Raw genomic sequence first — 18,979 nt, 5'->3', positions numbered from 1 at the left:
TAGTTTCACAAATGATAAGAGGAAGAAGCTGGCCGGGCGTGGTGGCTCACACCTGTAATCCCAGCACTTTGGGAGGCTGAGGCGGGTGGATCACCTGAGATCAGGAGTTCAAAACCAGCCTGGCCAACATGGCGAAACCCCGTCTCTACTAAAAATACAGAAATTAGCTGGGCATGGTAGTGGGCGCCTGTAGTCCCCACTACTTGGGAGGCTGAGGCAGGAGAATTGCTTGAACCCAGAGAGCGGAGGTTGTAGTGAGCCGAGATTGCACCATTGCACTTCAGCCTGGGTGACAAGAGTGAAACTCTCTTGCGAACGAAAAAAAAAAGGAAGAAGCTACACATATTAAAGGCCAAGCTGACTCTTCTCAACTAAAAATAAGTAGACTTTACATAAAGAAACTGGAAGAAAGAAATTAGTAGCTCCAGCTCTCCAGCCTGATGGTCCAGATTTTAAGCATTGTTGCATTTCCCAGCCTCTTTTTTAACCCTTGCTCCCCACCTACCCCTAAAAGGTGTGTGGGGACTGGCTGTTCTCCAGTAGCTCCTTCCTTCCAGTAGCCCCTTCCTTCCTTCCTTCCTTCCTTCCTTCCTTCCTTCCTTCCTTCCTTCCTTCCTTCTGTCCGTCCGTCCGTCCGTCCTTCCTTCCTTCCTTTGTCCCGCCCTAACTCTGTTTCCCACCTTTATCTTCCCTTATGCAGTATCCTTGTCTGGCCTCCAGAATTCACTTCTTACGACTCTTGTGCCTTCCTCCTTGTTGCCATTTCCAAAAGTTGTATCAGAGACCCCCCTCACTAAAACAAATAGCCTGAGACCCTGGCTCCTTCCAGGACAGGTGCCCCAGCCTGTTCTCTAGCTGCTGGAAAAGACCCCTCTGTTTCTTAAAAGCCTGTTAAGTTCCTTCAGGCCAATAGCTATATCTTGCTGCATACTTCCTTGGAAATAATGAGTGCTTTCAAATTAATTCTCACTTACTGCTGTTAGTGGTCCCAAGAAAAAGAAATGAAATTGCAGCATCTTGTAATGGTGAGTTTTTTAGGTCTAGGAGAGGTACTGTGGTCTTTACTTCCTGAGGGATAACAGAAATGTGTAGTGGTGGGGTATGAAGGTAAAGTCAGTGATTATATCTAAAAAGCAGATGTCATCATTTAAAGTCACTGTGGTATTTTTGAAAGTTGGAATGCTGGTTTTGTTTTATATAGAAATTTTCCGTCTAATTATTTTACCATCTTATGTTCTGGAAAACGATTCCATGTTGCTTTAAATTCACCTTTCAAGGAAGGAAGTTTCATGTCTTACCAAAAAATGACCACTCTGTCATTTCTTACGTCATTTTTTCCTTTTTGTTGCCAAATGCCCTCCAGACTTTCCATGTTGGTGCGGTAAGCTAGAAACTTTTAGTTTGTAGTGATTGTTTTCATTTGTGTTTGTATGTTTTTGTGCCCGTAGTCACTTCTGTCATGTTCGTTTCTGAAAGTTTTCTTTGGGGGAATTGACCTTCCACTGAAGCGTCAGCTTCCCTGTCGTGGGGCTCTCCTTGGAATGACGGGTTTTCTTTCCACCGTAGGATCTGCCACTGTGAAGGAGACGACGAGAGCCCCCTCATCACCCCCTGCCGCTGCACAGGAAGCCTCCACTTCGTGCACCAGGCCTGCCTGCAGCAGTGGATCAAGAGCTCCGACACGCGCTGCTGCGAGCTCTGCAAGTACGAGTTTGTCATGGAGACCAAGCTGAAGCCACTGAGAAAAGTACGTGGGAGGAAGGGATGTTCCCACAAGTGTTTCACCCTTCCTGAAACCAGTGACTCCCGGAGAGCTGGTGTCACAGATCATGGGATCATAGCTTGCCTGCATTCATTACCTTAAAAAGCTGGGGCTGGTGTTTACGTTTGCATTGTAGAGATTGTTGTTTCTGGTGCTGATTTCCAACTCCCTCCCCTCAGGAAACCATTCATAATCTTCTTTTCCCTTCAAACTAAGACTGCTTGCTTGTCAGTGTCAGTCATCTGGCCTTTGACCACAGACTGTTTGTGATGTATCTTAGCACCTAACTTTATACATATTAACTGTTGACATCCTGCTGCTTTGATTAGGACTGTCTGTTGAAGATCAGTATCTCTCCCCAGCACCCAGCACTGTGTAGCACACAGTAAATTTATCTGTATAAACCTACGATAAGGCTTTGGTGGATAGGAGTGTGAGTAGGTGGATGGGGAAAGGAAAGGAAGCACGGACGTTGCGTGATGTGCAGCTGTCTTCAGAAAGGACCCACAGATGTTGCATGACGTGCAGCTGTCTGGAGGCCCATGTCACTGCTCCCTCCGAGAGGAACTGTGTCCGCAGCCCTGATCTCCAGTTTAAATGTTGACTGTTTCATACATCTTTCTTGCTCAGCACAGCAGGTTTTGTCTGGAAGAATAAAAGACTGTTCTATCTCAAAACGTTATATATAAATTGTAAGAGAAGTCACATAATCATATTCTAGCTAATTAAGTCTTAAATGATGTGCAGGTAGAGCCTATCAGTCATTCAGGAAAGGAAATCCTTATTATGGGCTAGAGGGCTGGGGAAGTAGAGCCGTGGTAGCCTCATTGGGTGTTTGAGTTTTAGAGTGGTTCTTGAAAGATCACTAGGATTTGAAGGCAGAGTGAAAGGAGTTTAGAGAGGTCAAGCTGTCTGTGGAATAAAGCATACCCCAGAAAGGTGAGAGTGAACATTAACAGGGTGGCAAGCTACATGTGTTGTAGGAAGTAGCAGGGAGCATGGGGCACTGGGGTGCTGACTCTGTGTTATAGCTAGGTAGACCAGGGAACTTGCTAGTATATAAAATTCCAGCAGAAAACAACCAGGTGTTAGTAAAGCCTTGCACAAAGTGCTTATGTTTTGCCCCAGTAGAAGCCTTGTAATTTATTGGGTGCCTACTGTATGCTAATCTCTCACTATAGGAAGTCCTTGAGGCTCTGTTTACAACTTACCTTGCATAGACCCATCTGGAAAGAGGCTGTGACTAGGATTGGCAAAGGATATGTGCAGAGTGTTTACACATTGTTCTCTCTCTCTACCTTTATGTGTTTTCTCCTGATTTGGAAACCAGTAATTAATGAGCTCCTAGAGGAGATGAGACTGGCAGAGTCTGCTTGTACTCGGAACTCTTAGCGTCGATTTCGAGCTGTTGCTGCCAAAGTAGCGAGGACTAAAGAGTGAGCGTCTTCTGCCATTCACCTTCATGATGTAGTGTGACCCATCTGCTAGTGTGCTGTGGCATCATCAACCCTCTTCTTCTGCTCCTTCATGCCAGTCAACACCTCAGGGAGACTTAAAACGTAGCACCTGGGTCCTGGGCCAACATACTGTTTTCATTAGGACTGAAATCATAGAATTCTTTATCAGGCCATTTTATGTCTGCTTGCAAGAATTAGCAGACAAGGGGATTTTTTATGATAGTTCAGTTTCATCTCGATCGTGGCTTCTTTTCATTGCATAGAAAGTTGGCTGCACCTGGTACCTGGTTAAAGGAGAACAACTTTGGGTATTTGGGGAAATGCATCTAGTTTGGGAAGGGAGAAGGGGCAAAAAGCCAGTCTAACCCACCTACAGTGCTCTCACCTGACCAGAGCCCTTCCCCAAGAAGCCTGAGCCTCACATTCCGTGTTGTCTTTCCAGTGGGAGAAGTTGCAGATGACGGCCAGCGAGCGCAGGAAGATTATGTGCTCAGTGACATTCCACATCATCGCCATCACATGTGTGGTCTGGTCCTTGTATGTGCTCATTGACCGTACTGCTGAGGAGATCAAGCAGGGGCAGGCAACAGGTGAGTTCTCAGGCTGAAGAGCAAGCTCAGCACCGGTGGCGAGGATAGCTCACAGTAGTCCTGGGGTCAGAGGATTTTCCAGTCAGGCCAAAAAAGTTTGGGTTTCTAGAGGAGGGATAGCAGTTAAGGGGCACCAGGCCTCCTTTTTGGCATTTCTTTTGCTGTGGTGGTAGTTGTTGAAACCCAGTCAGAGAGTTCATATTCTGGAGCATGAGAATCTCTATAAACTGTTCTGGAAAAGCAGGAAGTAGCTGGACACTGTCTTCCACTCTTAAGCCACATTTGGTGAGCTGTGAATCCATTGGTCAGTGGCGTAGTCATATAGTCCCAGATGCTTAAAAGGCTGAGGCAAGGAGGATTGCTGGGCTCAGCAGTTGAGGGCTGTAGTGTGCCATGATCACACGTGTGAATAGCCACTGCACTCCAGCTTGGGCGACGTAGCAAGACTCCATCTCTTAAAAAAAAAAACAAAATGATAAACAATCAGTTGGTAATGGGATGTCCAGATATGTTTTCTTTAATTCAGGTCTTAAATAAAATCTAATAGGCTGAGTTTTTCCCTTCCAGGAATCCTGGAATGGCCCTTTTGGACTAAATTGGTAGTTGTGGCCATCGGCTTCACTGGAGGACTTCTTTTTATGTATGTTCAGTGTAAAGTATACGTGCAATTGTGGAAGAGACTCAAGGCCTATAATAGAGTGATCTATGTTCAAAACTGTCCAGAAACAAGCAAAAAGAATATTTTTGAAAAATCTGCACTAACAGAGCCCAACTTTGAAAATAAAGATGGACGTGGAATTTGTCATTCCGACACAAACTCTTCTTGTTGCACAGAGCCTGAAGACACTGGACCAGAAATCATTCATGTCTGATTGTGTGCAGGTTGTCATTTTCCTGGACATCCATGAAGAGCCGAAGGAAATTGTTTACTGCCAATTTGTGTACCTTTCTTATGTCCTTTAATAGCATAGACTGGGCAGGTGACTATAGTGGCTTCTCTTTTTCTAAACCCTCCTTAGTCTCCTAGAAAGCCCTCTTGTGGGCCAGGCATGCCTGGGTCCTGCCTCTGCCTGGCAGCTCTGTGGGAAGGGAAGGTGGAAGGCCCCATGAGGACACTGGGGAGCCAGCGGAGTTCCTGCCCATGGTGTTGAGCAGAATGAGAGAATAAAATGCCAATTCCAAGGGAAGAGCAGGAGCAGGGGCACCCAGGCGCTGATATGCAGCTGCCTCCAGCTTACATTGGTCCCCAGCCTGGAACAGAGCTTGGGGAGTGTCTCGCCATGCTGAAAGGTTTCCCTCCGTACTACGGAGAGCCCCAGGAGGCAGTACTGAAACAGGCCCCCAAACCCAGACTCCGGCCTGCCCTCTGCCAGTGCTGCCTCCTCCATGCTCTTGAGCAGATGGGGCCGTGGTGCTCTGTGGTGGCGCATGATTCACTGAGCAAACAGCACTTTACAGAAGAGAATCTTTATTTTGTAATATGTGTGTCCAGTGAGATTGACACTCAAAAAAAAAGTCTCACTTGTAAATCTTCCCTTCCTTACCTTTGTTATCTCCTTTACATCATGAGAGATCAAAAACCCACTTTGCCTTATATATGCTAAGAAGCATGGCATTCGTTCTGTTCATAAAACAGACTCATGACTCTAAGACAGGACAAACAGGCCGGATGCTTTTTTATCACAGATCTTATGGAAATTAATGGATTCTTAATGGCAGTTAAAGCATGATTTCTATGCTTTTGAGCCTGTTTTATGACAAGGTATTATTTTATAGACCTGACCCGTACATTTCTTTTTGTCAACACTGAAAAAGAAGAGTTTTTGAGATCTAAATGGAAGGAAAGGAAGTGAGTAATTACAACAAAACTGAATATTTTTAAAGTACTGCTTTATGGTTAAATCTCTCCAGTGGGTGCTGGCTTCACATTGGAAGAGCAGCCATGTGCCACCCTGGCTGGGGTATGTGCACTGCAGGTTCTCCCTTGCACACAAGATGGGCACTGGCTCACTATGAGGCTTCTGCTCATGGAGGTTCTGTGGAGTCACTGCCAGGGCCTTGAGGCAGGCAGGCTGGCTCTGGGACGAGGGTCAGGTGTGAGCATACTGCCAGAGTCTGCTGTGCCACTGCTCCCCGGCCACACACCCGCCCAGCTGTCGCCTTAACCAGACTGAACAGGATCCTTCGGGGCCCTTGGTCCCACTTTCGGTCCATTCTGTCATCAGGGATTACCACCTGTACCATTTTCATAAAACCAAATCACTACCGTCAAATGGCCTTGGCTCTCTAAAATGTCTGCTTAAAATTCTGTTTTTCAAACCCAGTTTCCTAGTGCCAGGCAAATAGTTACCTCCGGGAAAGTTGCCGGGGGGCCTGAAACACAATATAATTAATCCAGATGCTTTCTCTCCAGGATACTCTCTCACCCAGCCTGCAGGGAGGAGGTGGGAGATGCTGGGGATCCTGCCTCAGGCTCTCTGGGCCTTAGGTGCTTCGTTTGCCTTGCACTTTGTTGCTACTAAGGGGATGAAGCAAAAACAAGATGATTTATTTGCCTTTCAGAGTGGAAGTCCTAGAGTTTGTTTTGAAGGCCAGAAGGCTGAAGGATCTCTGAGCTACGGTGTGGGCTTAATGACAGCAGGCTTTGCCCTCCTGTCTCCTTCAAGCTGGTGTCTGATTCCTTGGGAGCACCGGTCTTAGTCTGTGGAGTGGCTCTGCTGTGGCCTTCCTCTGGCTAGGCAGGCACTGTGTAGCCATAGCCAGCTCCTGAAAACAGGTCAGCCTCCCCGCTCTGTCTCCCAGGCCACATCCAGCCTGTGCCTGTGTTCATTGTACCCCGAAGTGCAATTACCCATACTACTTCTCAGCCTGGGGACCCCAGGCAACCACAGACTGTCCACTCAGGAGAGCTGAATCCCAGGTCAGCCCTGCCAGTGTCCCTAAGGAACTGCTCAGGCAAGGCCCCTGATTTTGTATACTCATTCCTGCCACCCTCCAACAGTACTGGGTTAGATTTTCTAAGGGTGAATCCCTGCTTCATATATGGAATCCCTTATGCTGAACTTGAAAAGCACCAAGACTTCCTGTAGACAGGAGAGTGCTTAGGTAGGGACAGCCCCTGGGCAGCCCACCCAGTGTGGCTGGCACCCCACTATGGCAAAGGTGCCTTTATAACTGAGCCCTGTATCCCTCCCATGCCCAACCAGATTCTCATGGGAAGCCCTCTCCCTTTTCTGCCTGATACCATCTTATCATCTCTGGCCTCACTGTGGACAATCTGCACACATTCTTACTACCCCTCCTAGCAGGACACAGAGCTACCCCCTTGTCTTTTTTCCTTGAAGGTTCTAGTTCAGTTCCTGATTCATCAGACCCTCCTAGCCCCCTGCATCTAGCAGCGAAGCACAAAGCCTGGCAGTGGTGTGGTACTCCCATCTGGTGTGGGCACCAGCTCTGCCAGTGCTCCTGTAGCCTGGGTAAACTTGCTCCCTTAATTCTTTTGGGGGCTGTGTGTTCCCCAGCTTCCCCCTGCTTCATGCCCCCAGCTTTAATGAAAGGATGGCATTTGGTTGACCCATATAGAAGCCCAGAATGAGGGCTCGGGGCCAGGGAAGGGGAAGAGGCAAGTGGTCTGGGGTATCACCAGCCAGCCCTCTCTGATTTGGCCTCTATTCCCTGTAAGTCACAGTAGCACATGCAGGCTTTTGGCCTCAGCAATTTGCTTTTTGTGCCCAAGTTTATTGTAAGAATTTCCTGAAAACCCTATAAACCTTCCTACTCTAGACCTCTAATGTTTCTCCCCTTTTTGCTTCAGTCCACTCTTTAATCATGTAGGCCTAGTTTTCAAACCTGTACATGTGTCCTACCTGGCCATAGGCATGCCTATAGGCAGCTGGGCCAGTTTGGGAGCCTCAGTTGATGCCTGCAGGATCCGGGGCTGCCTCTGCATCCCTGGTGTGGGCTACAGGGCTGGAGAAGGGCTGGGACCAACCTGGTGAGATCCAGGAGGCTGTGGATGTGGCTGGAGGCAAATACACATTTAAAGTACTTTGCCCTTTGAAGTGCTTTCCCTTTTGAATCTGTCTTGAAACATGCAGCTTCCACCTCTAGCCCAAGGAAAGACCAAAACATAGGGAAATAAAAGCATTTCTCTTTGTCTTGGAAAGTAATTGTTGAAGTTGTGCAGTTGATCAATGCACAGTTAGATACAATGTTTATGGAAATTGATCGTTAAACCAAATTTACACTGGCTTGTGTGGTGTAGTTTCTAAAAGGCACTTCACATTTCAAATTTTTCTTAGAAAGTTTCTAGTAATCTAAATGTCTAGTTTTGTATTCTTTGGTGTATGTTCACTGTTTCTCAGTATTACCACTTGAATAATTCTCTGTAAAAGGGGGTTTGTGCTATACACTGGGATGTCTAATTGCAGCAATAAAGCCTTTCTTTAAAAAGGAGTTTCACTATGAGAGTGTTTCCCTGCAGGGAGGCCCGGGACGCTGGCAGGCACTCCAGTTCAGCGTTGTCTGGCTTGCACGTCAGGAAAGAACATGGCTCCTCGAGGGTTCTGTTTTCCTCAGCCTCCCTCAGACGCGTGTGTGTCGGCAGTGGGCCGGCAGTGTCTGGATGAGTTTGTGGGATGGGAGTGAAAACAGGGATTTATCACAGGCGTGCTTGCTTCAAACACCCAGACTCTACCTGGGCTCACCACCCTGAGGGAAGGCATCCTTGAGTCTGTGTTGCCACATGACCGCAGAGCACTTGATTATGAACCAGCCTTATCCATGGAAACTCGCTCCTAACCCACAGCCCAGCTGTGAAAGCACCAGGGAGACCAGTGACAGCTCTGCCAGGCTGCATCCCCTGGCTCTGGCAAGGCCTCAGAGAGAAAGCAGTGCCACGATGCTCAGACACCAAACCACCTGCAGGGCTGGGAGTGCTGAGGGCAGATTGCAGCTTTTCTGCCATATGCATGGCCAGGGTTGGGTTGCACAGGTGAAGGGAGGGAAGCCAGGCTTTCCCAAATGAGCTGCTGCCTTGGCGGTGATCCACAGAATTCTTCTACTCTGGGCTGCTGGCCGATTTGGGAGCTAAGCACAAGGCTGCTTTGCAGAGCCATGGTCATACCTGTGTCCCCAGGAGTGGAAGCCTGTGGCTCCAGCTGGGGGACAAGTCTGCAGAGCTGCTGAGCCTGTGTAGGAAGGTCTGTGTTTGTGGCCAAGAGGAGGCAGGGATGGCCCTGAGCTCCATACTGACGCGGGTGGAACTGGAAGAAGAACCCTCCCCTGTAAGAAGGTGAGGGAAATGACTCCCCTATGCTTTTTGAGAATTTTGGAAGTTTTTCTGAAGGGACACCAGAAAGGGTCTGGGTGTGGGCAGGCTTGAGGGGATGGCACCAGCCACACTGATGGAGTACTGGGCTGCCCACAACTTGCCAACACCAGGGACTCCCCACGGTCTATGTTGGGGTAGCAAACTGCTCAAAGGCAGCTGTTTTTGTAAATAAACTTTATTAGCAAACAACCATGTGCATTCATTTACATATTATCTATGGCTGATTCACTGCTACAGAGGGCAAAGTTGAATTATAGGACAGATTGTTTCGCCTGCAAAGCCTACAATATTTACCGTGTGCCCCTTTATAGAAAAAACGTGCAAAGTCTTTGTCAAGGTGAAGAGTGCTTGTAGAGTTGTTGGTGCATAGCCTGTGTGACACGTCTTGATAACGGGCGTTGAGTCACTCTCCAGGGACTTGGAAGAGCCACCATCATCTGTAGTCCTGGCACATCTCTGAGTTGCTTGAAAAAGCCAGGAGGCAACTCCTCACCACTTGGAGCATCAGGCTGATGGGAGGCAGATGATCCTCAGGACTCGCCCCGAGCTCATCCAGATGACCAGGGAATATGGCTGGCTTCTCTTTGGAAAGAAGGAGTGTCTGATTAAGCATTAAGAAGAGCTTCTGTAAGATAAAATCAGTACAGCAGAGGGAAAGGCATATGACAATCAAAGCTGTCAGCGTGGCGATAACAAAAGAGATCGAAAATCAAACCTGATTCTTTTCCCAGGGAAAAGCCCCTCAGAGGAGGAACAGCCCAGGGCAGAGGCTGTTACAAGGTCCTGCTCTGGAGCCACAGCCATGCAGTTGGAGGCATCACACTCTCATAAGGTAAATACATGAGAAAGTACTGCGTGTAAGCTATATATATATATATATATATATATATATATATATATATATATATATATAATGTATTTTGCTTGCTGCATTTGCACACTGAATCACTCACAGCTTGCTTTTTTCATCTAACAACCAGTTTGTTATTGTCTGTACACCAAGTACACAGGCATCGACCTTATTCTGACTTGTGCAGGACTGCTTTAAATCCTCATGGATATAGATTTTTAGGTTGTTTACTAATTTTTGGTATTAGAAAGACTGCAGTCCACATCCGTGACATTTATCTCTGTACACTTAGGGGTGTGTGAGGAAGGGAAGGGCACTTCTGAAGATGCATTTCTAGAACTGGAAAAAAGATAGATGCATTTGAACTTCTAAGTTCCAAACTGACCTCCAAAATGATTCACTTACCTTCCTACAGTGAGAATATGAATCTTTCCTGAGCCACATCACGTGTTATTTTTTAAATTGTTCCTAAAATGATTGTTATTCCTTTGTATGTCACTGAAATATTACTTTCCATTTCTCAAATAAACGAGATTGAGCATTGTTAGTTTACTGCCTGTTTCTGCTTCTGTGAATTTCCATGCCTTGGCATTTTTCTTGGCTCTTTTTAGCGTTTTTACATTGAATCAGGTGTTTTCTTCTTGATATGGGGACATTAACTGTTTTTATGTAAGTGACACTTACTTGCAATTTATGTTTCTTTTCTTTTCTTTTTTTTTTTGAGACGGAGTTTCGCTCTTTGTTACCCAGGCTGGAGTGCAATGGCGCGATCTCGGCTCACCGCAACCTCCGCCTCCTGGGTTCAGTCAATTCTCCTGCCTCAGCCTCCTGAGTAGCAGGGATTACAGTCACGCGCCACCATGCCCAGCTAACTTTTTGTATTTTTAGTAGAGACGGGGTTTCACCTTGTTGACCAGATGGTCTCGATCTCTTGACCTTGTGATCCACCCGCCTCGGCCTCCCAAAGTGCTGGGATTACAGGCTTGAGCCACCGCGCCCGGCTTATTTTCTTTTTTAAAATTTCATTTTTTAGAGCAATTTTAGGTTCACAGCAAAATTGGAAAGAAAGTGAGGCAGGACAATAGGATCGGGAGGCAGGTAACCTAAGGGCTTCCTGCAACTAAATCAAAGAGAAAAACCCCAGTTTTCTACACCAAGTAAAAAACTTTGTAACCTCACTTCATCCTCTTCATTTGCATAGGGTGTACACCAAGTAACTAACTTCACTTTAGCCTCTTAGTTCACGTAGGGTGTACACCAAATAACCAATGGAAACCTCTAGAGACTATTTAAACCCCAGAAAAATCCGTAACCAGGCCGTTGAGCCACTTGCTTAGGCCCGCTCCCACCCTGTGGAGTGTACTTTCGTTTTCAATCAATCTCTGCTTTTGTTGCTTCCATTCTGTCCTTGCTTTGTGCATTTGTCCAATTTTTTCAAAATGCTGCACACCCTCCACTGGTAACAAAAGTATAGAGATTTCCCATTTACCCCTGTCCCTACACATACACACCGCTCCCCCCATTATCAATAGCCCCCACACTGGTGCGTTTATTACAGTCCATGAGCCTACACTGACTCATCCTCATCACTCAAAGTCCATAGTTCAAGGTTCACTCTTGGTGGTGTACATTCTGTGGATCTGGACATGTATTCAACATTATAGTACCGTACAAAGTAGTGTTACTGCCCTAAAAATCCTCTGTGCCCTGCCTATTCATCCCTCCCACTGTCCTAGCTCCTGGCAATCTTTTTACTGTCGCCACAGTTTTGCCTTTTCTGCAATGTAGTATCTTTGGAATCTTATAACAGCCTTTTCAGATTAACTTCATTTACCTAGTGATACAGTTTTTTCTGGGTCTTTTCATGACTTGATAGCTCATTTCTCTTTAGCACTGAATAATATTTCCATTGTCTGGATATACCAGTTTATTTACTGCCTACTGAAAGGCATCTTTGGTTGCTTCCAAGTTTTAGCAATTATGACCAAAGCTGCTCCACATGAGGGTTTTTGTGTGGACGTCAGTAAATACCAAAGAGTGTGATTGCTGGATTGTGTGGTAAAAGCATTTAGTTTAGTAAGCAACTGCCAAGCTGTCTCCGTAAGTGGCTGTACCATTTTGCATTCTCTGCAGTAATTAGTGAAGAGTTCCTGTTGATCCACATCCTCCTCCATATTTGGTGCTGTCATTGTTCACAATTTTGGCCATTCTAATACAGTGGTATCTTGTTATTCTAATTTGCACTTCCCTGATGGCATATAATGTGCAGCTGCTTTCACATGCTTACCAGCCATTTGTATATCTTCTTTTGTTTGTTAAAGCCTTTGGCCCATTTTTCAATCAGGTTGTTTCCTTACTGTTAAGTTTAAGAGGGCTTTGTACATTTTAAGTAACAGTCCTTTATCAGATTTGTCTTTGCAAATATTTCCTCCATCTCCTATTGTGGTCTTTTGCAGAGCAGAAGCTTTTAATTTTAATTAAGTCCAACTTAGCAATTCTTTTTTTCATGGACCATGCCTTTGGTGTTATGTCTAAAAAGCCATAGCCATACCTAGGTCATCTAGGTTTTATCCTGTGTTGTTTTCTGGGAGTTTTATAGCTTTGAATTTTACACTCAGGTCTGTAATCCATTTTGAGTTAATTTTTGTGAAGAGCATAAAGTCTGTATCTAGATTCATGCTTCTTTGTTTTTGCATGTGGATGTCCAGTTGTTCAGCACCATTTGTTGAAAAAGACGATTTTACTCCAATGTATTGTCTGTGCTACTTTGTCAAAGATCAGTTGACTGTATTTATGAAGGTCTATTTCTAGGCTCTCTGTTCTGTTCCATTGATCTATTTGTCTATTCTTTCATGAATACAGTACTATCTTGATTACTGTAGCTTTATAGTAAGTCTTGGAGTTCGGTAGTATCCATTCTCCAAATTTGTTGTTTTCCTACTATATTGTTGTGTTAGCTATTCTGGGCCTTTTGCTTCCCTATCTAAACTTTAGAGTATGTCAACATCCACAAAATAACTTGCTGAGATTTTGATTAGGATTGCATTAAATCTGCAGGTCAAGTTTTGAAGAACTGACGTCTTGACAGTATTGAGTCTTTCTGCAGAATATTTACTTATATCTTTTTATTTAGTTCCTCTTTGACTTCTGTCATCAGGGTTGCAGTTTTTCTCATAAAAATCTTGTATGCATTTTATTAGATTTAAACCTAAGTATGTAGTTTTGGGGCGTTAATGTAAACAGTATTTTGTTTTTAATTTCAGTTTGCACTTGCTCATTATTGGTGTATAAAAGTGACTGACTTTTGTATATTAACCTTGTATCCTGCAACCTTGCTGTAACCACTTAATAGTTCCAGGAGTTTCTTTGTCTATGCTTTTGGATTTTCTACATAGATGAGCATGCTGCTCATCTGCTAACAAAGACAGTTTTATTTTTTCTTTCCCATTACATATGCCTTTTATCTCTTTTTCTTATCTTACTGCATTAGGTAGGATTTCATGGTTTTTCAACATTTTATCATAAATTTTTTTTTTTTTTTTTGGGACGGAGTTTCGCTCTTGTTACCCAGGCTGGAGTGCAATGGCACGATCTCGGCTCACCGCAACCTCCACCTCCTGGGTTCAAGCAATTCTCCTGCCTCAGCCTCCTGAGTAGCTGGGATTACAGGCACGCGCCACCATGCCCAGCTAATTTTTTGTATTTTTGATAGAGATGGGGTTTCATCATGTTGACCAGGATGGTCTTGATCTCTTGACCTCGTGATCCACCCGCCTCGGCCTCCCAAATTGCTGGGATTACAGGCTTGAGCCACTGAAAAATTTTTAAACATAAAAAAATTTAATTGTATAGTAAGAATATATATGAACCCTAGAATCTACAATTAACATTTTTCTTTGTATGCTTTACCACAGATGTCCATCTATTAATCACTCCATTCATCCATCATCTTATGTTTTTATGTATTTCAGAGTCAACTGCAGCCATAATTCTACTTCACCACAAAAGTTTCTGTCTGTGTATCATTCACTAGAATTCAGTATTTGCTTATGGTTCTTTTTGGTTCCAGGGTAATATTTACATACAGTGAAATGCATACATCTTAAGTGTACCACTTGATGACTTTTGATAAATGTATCTATCTAGGTAACCTAATCCCCTATCCAAATACGGAACATTATCCCAACCCTGAAAACTTCATGCTGCTTTCTAGTCCACCCCTTTCCCATCCCCACCAAAAGCAAACCCCTGTTCTTATTTCTTTCCCACCAGAGAGGTAATCGTAAGTCATACAGTATATACTCTTTTGTGTAAGGGTTTTTCAGTCAGCATAATGTTTTTGAAATTTATCCATGCTATCGTATCAGTTATCTTGTTCCTTTTTATTGTTAAATAGTACACCATTGCATGACTATACCTTTTATTCATCCATTTTCTTATTACTAGATACTTGAACTATTTTCAGGTTTTTGGCTCTTAAGAACTGCTAAGAATATTTTTGTACGGGTATTTTTGTGGACATATGTTTTTATTTCTTTTAATTACCTGGGAATTGAATTCTGTTTCAGAGAGGGTAGGAATATGTTTAGCTTTCTAAGAAACTGTGAGATGTTTTTCCAAAGCTGGAGCACCATTTTACATTCCCATCAATAATGCGTGAAGGTTCAGTGACTTCATATCCTTGCCAACAATTGGTGTTGTCAGTCATTACCTTTTAGACATTCTGGATGTAGATTAGTAGTTGTAGTAGTAGTTTAGATTTATAGCTGTATTTCATTTTTGTTTTAATTTGCATTTTTCTAATGACTAATGATGTTGAGCATCTTTCCATGTACTTATTTGCCATTCACAAGTCTGATCTGTTTCTTTATATCAAGGGCCAGGAATGCCAGCCCACTGACCAAATGTAGCCCATGGCCTATTTTTTGTAAGACTCTTGAGCTAGGGTTGTTTTAAGAATGGCAATCATTAAAAGTTCAGGAAACAGTAGATGCTGGCAAGGCTGTGGAGAAATAGGAATGCTTTTACACTGTTGGTGGGAGTGTAAATTAATTCAACCATTGTGGAAGACAATGTGGTGATTCCTCCAGGATCTGGAAATCAGAAATACTATTTGACCCAGCAATCCCATTACTGGGTATATCCCCAAAGGATTTTAAATCATTCTGCTACATGCACACATATGTTTATTGCAGCACTATTTATAATAGCAAAGACTTGGAACCAACCCAACTGCCCATCAATGATAGACTGGATAAAGAAAATGTGGCACATGGAATATGTATACACCATGGAATACTATGCAGCCATAAAGAGGAATGCCCCTTTGCAGGGACATGGATGAAGCCGGAAGCCATCATTCTCAGCAAACTAACACAGGAACACAAAACCAAACACTGCATGTACTCCCTCAGAAGTGAAAGTTGAACAATCAGAACACATGGACAATGGGTGGGGAACATCACACACTGGGGACTGTCGGTGGGCAAGGGGCAAGAGGAGGGAGAGCGTTAAGACAAATACCTATGCATGCGGGGCTTAAAACCTAGATGATGGGTTGATAGGTGCAGCAAACCACCATAGAACATGTATACCTATGTAACACACCTGCAGGTTCTGCACATGTATCTCCAAACTTAAAAAAAAAAAAAAAAGGCAACAGGTTATGGCCTGAAAAACCTTAAATATTACAATCAGGAGAAGAGCAAAGAAAAAAAAAGAAAAACCTTGAATATCTGACAGAAAAAATTCTGCCTCTTATGCATTTATAGTGTATATCTTATGTTGGGTATTGTTTATTTATTTTTAATAAAGACAGGGTTTCACCATGTTGGTCAGGCTGGTTTTGAACTCCCGACCTCAGGTGATCTGCCCACCTTGGCCTCCAAAGTGCTTGGATTACAGTCATGAGCCACCACGCGCAGCCCGGGTATTAATTGTTAAAATGCATTCTGATCACCTCTTTTAGTTCTGAGTTTTTAGTTCATTAACATTTGATGGGCTGGGTGCAATGGCTTATGCCTGTAATCCTAGCACTTTGGGAGGCTGAGGTGGGAGGATCACTTGAGCCCAGGCGTTGGAAACCAGCCTAGGCAACATAGGGAGACCTTGTTTCTACAAAAATATGTAAAAATTTAAAATTTAAAAAACATTTGAGCCGGGCGTGGTGGCTCAAGCCTGTAATCCCAGCACTTTGGGAGGCCGAGGCGGGTGGATCACGAGGTCGAGAGATCGAGACCATCCTGGTCAACATGGTGAAACCCCGTCTCTACTAAAAACACAAAAAATTAGCTGGGCATGGTGGCATGTGCCCGTAGTTCCAGCTACTCAGGAGGCTGAGGCAGGAGAATTGCCTGAACCCAGGAGGCGGAGGTTGCGGTGAGCCGAGATCACGCCATTGCACTCCAGCCTGGGTAACAAGAGCGAAACTCCGTCTCAAAAAAAAAAAAAAAAAAAAAAAAAAAAAAAAAAATTGATATAATTATTGTTAAGACGAGCTACGTCTACTATTTTATTGTTTGATTTTTGTTTTTCCTCTATTTTTGTTTCTCTCTTCCTTTTTCCTGTCTTCATCATTTGTGAATTTTTAGAATTCCATTTTAAGTCTTCTATTGCTTTTTATCTACATTTCTTTAAATTATTGTTAGTGGTTGCTCTAGGGATTATAATCTACCTCCCTAAATTTTCACAAACTGCCTAAAATTAATACTGTACCACATGATACACAATGTAGAAACCATGTAACAGAGTAAATCCCTTTACTGCCCATTGTCTTTTATGCCATCTTCATGTGTATAACATTTACATGCATTATAAATACCACATGACAATATTATAATATTTGCTGTAAATAGTTATATATCTTTTAAAGAAATTACAAAGGAGAAAAATCTTGCATTTTCCAAATATCTTCCACTTCTGGTTTTACACATTCCTTCCTGAGTTTCCATCCAGCATTTCCCTTCAGCCTGAAGAATTTCCATTAGCATGTTTTGTAATGCAGATCTGCTGGTGACAGATTTTACCTAAAATTTTTGTTTTCATTCTTAAAGGATATTTTTGCTGGTTACAGAATTCTGTGTTGCTAATTTTTTTTTATTTTAATACTTTAAAAATACTGTTCCATTATTTTTTGGCCCCACACAGTGTTCTGATTAAAAATTAGCTGTAGTTCACATTTTTGTTACACTCTATATGTTATGTTTTGCTGCTTTTGAGATTTTCTGTTTAATTCTGGTTTTGAGCAATTTGATTCTGACGCATGTAGGTATGGGGTTTTTTTGAAATTTTTTTAAATTATAATTTAAGTTCTGGGGTACACGTGCAGAACGTGCAGGTTTGTTACACAGGTATACATGTGCCATGGTGGTTTGCTGCACCCATCAACCCGTCACCTACATTATGTACTTCTCCTAATGCTATCCCTCCCCTAGCCCCACACCTACCGACAGGCCTTGGTGTGTGATGTTCCCCTCCCTGTGTCCATGTGTTCTCATTGTTCAGCTCCCACCTATGAGTGAAAACATGCAGTGTTTGGTTTTCTGTTCTTGTCTTAGTTTGCTGAGAATGATGGTTTCCAGCTTCATCCATGTCCCTGCAAGGGACATTAACTCATTCCTTTTTATGGCTGCATAGTATTCCATGGTATATATGTGCCACGTATTCTTTATCCAGTCTATCATTGATGGGCATTTGGGTTGGTTCCAAGTCTTTGCTATTGTGAACAGTGCCACAATAAACATACGTGTGCATGTGTCTTTATAGTAGAGTGATTTATAATCCTTTGGGTACATACCCAGTAATGGGATTGCTGGGTCAAGTGGTATTTCTAGTTCTAGATCCTTGAGGAATTGCAACATTGCTTTCCACAATGGTTGAACCAATTTACACTCCCACCAACAGTGTAAAAGCATTTCTATTTCTCCACATCCTCTCCAGCATCTGTTGCTTCCTGACTTTTTTTTTTTTTTTTTTTTTTTTTGAGACAGAGTTTCGCTCTTGTTACCCAGGCTGGAGTGCAATGGCGTGATCTCGGCTCACCGCAACCTCCGCCTCTTGGGTTCAGGCAATTCTCCTGCCTCAGCCTCCCAAGCAGCTGGGACTACAGGCACGTGCCACCATGCCCAGCTAATTTTTTGTATTTTTAGTAGAGACAGGGTTTCACCATATTGACCAGGATGGTCTTGATCTCTCGACCTCGTGATCCACCCGCCTCGGCCTCCCAAAGTGCTGGGATTACATGTTTCCTGACTTTTTAATGATCGCCATTCTAACTGGCATGAGATAGCATCTCATTGTGGTTTTGATTTACATTTCTATAATGACCAGTGATGACCATTTTTCATATGTCTGTTGGCTGTATAAATGTCTTCTTTTGGGAAATGTCTGTTCATATCCTTCACCCACTTTTTGATGGGGTTGATTTTTTTCTCATAAAAATTGTTTTTAAGTTCTTCGTAGATTCTGAATATTAGCCCTTTGTCAGATGGATAGATTGCAAAATTTTCCTCCCATTCTGTAGGTTGCCTGTTCACTCTGATGATAGTTTCTTTTGCTGTGCAGAAGCTCTTTAGTTTAATTAGATGCTGTTTGTCAATTTTGGCTTTTAGTTTTCTTCTTTGTATTTATTTTCCTTGGGTTTGACTGAGCTTCTTGAAGCTTTAAATGGATATCTTTCACCAAATTTGGGGACATTTTGGCCTTGGTCTCCTCAGATATTTGTTCTGCCTCATTCTTTTTTTTTTTTTTTTTTTTTGAGACGGAGTTTCGCTCTTGTTACCCAGGCTGGAGTGCAATGGCGCGATCTCAGCTCACCACAACCTCTGCCTCCTGGGTTCAGGCAATTCTCCTGCCTCAGCCTCCCGAGTAGCTGGGATTACAGGCGTGCACCACCATGCCCAGCTAATTTTTATATTTTTAGTAGAGACGGGGTTTCACCATGTTGACCAGGATGGTCTCGATCTCTTGACCTTGTGATCCACCCATCTT

The 18,979-nt window shown here is 43.6% G+C and overlaps 1 protein-coding gene across 5 annotated transcripts in view; it reads left to right on the top strand.

Annotated features, from left to right (window-relative positions):
* Nucleotides 1-9,997, top strand: part of MARCHF8 (membrane associated ring-CH-type finger 8) — a 123,546-nt gene extending 113,549 nt beyond the window's left edge. For all 5 annotated transcript variants that reach the window (XM_010340616.3, XM_010340615.3, XM_039478041.2 and 2 more), the window contains 3 exons: nucleotides 1,567-1,747; nucleotides 3,662-3,809; nucleotides 4,377-9,997. In XM_010340616.3, the coding sequence (XP_010338918.1) occupies nucleotides 1,567-1,747; nucleotides 3,662-3,809; nucleotides 4,377-4,681 (634 nt within the window). In that variant the 3' untranslated portion in view covers nucleotides 4,682-9,997. The remainder of the gene's footprint in view (nucleotides 1-1,566; nucleotides 1,748-3,661; nucleotides 3,810-4,376) is intronic.
* The last annotated feature ends 8,982 nt before the right edge of the window (nucleotides 9,998-18,979 follow it).

The sequence above is a fragment of the Saimiri boliviensis genome, chromosome 12, assembly GCF_048565385.1.
Source record: "Saimiri boliviensis isolate mSaiBol1 chromosome 12, mSaiBol1.pri, whole genome shotgun sequence".
Lineage (NCBI taxonomy): Eukaryota > Metazoa > Chordata > Mammalia > Primates > Cebidae > Saimiri > Saimiri boliviensis.
The sequence above is the reverse complement of the archived record's forward strand: the minus strand, read 5'-3'. Positions and strand labels throughout refer to the sequence as shown.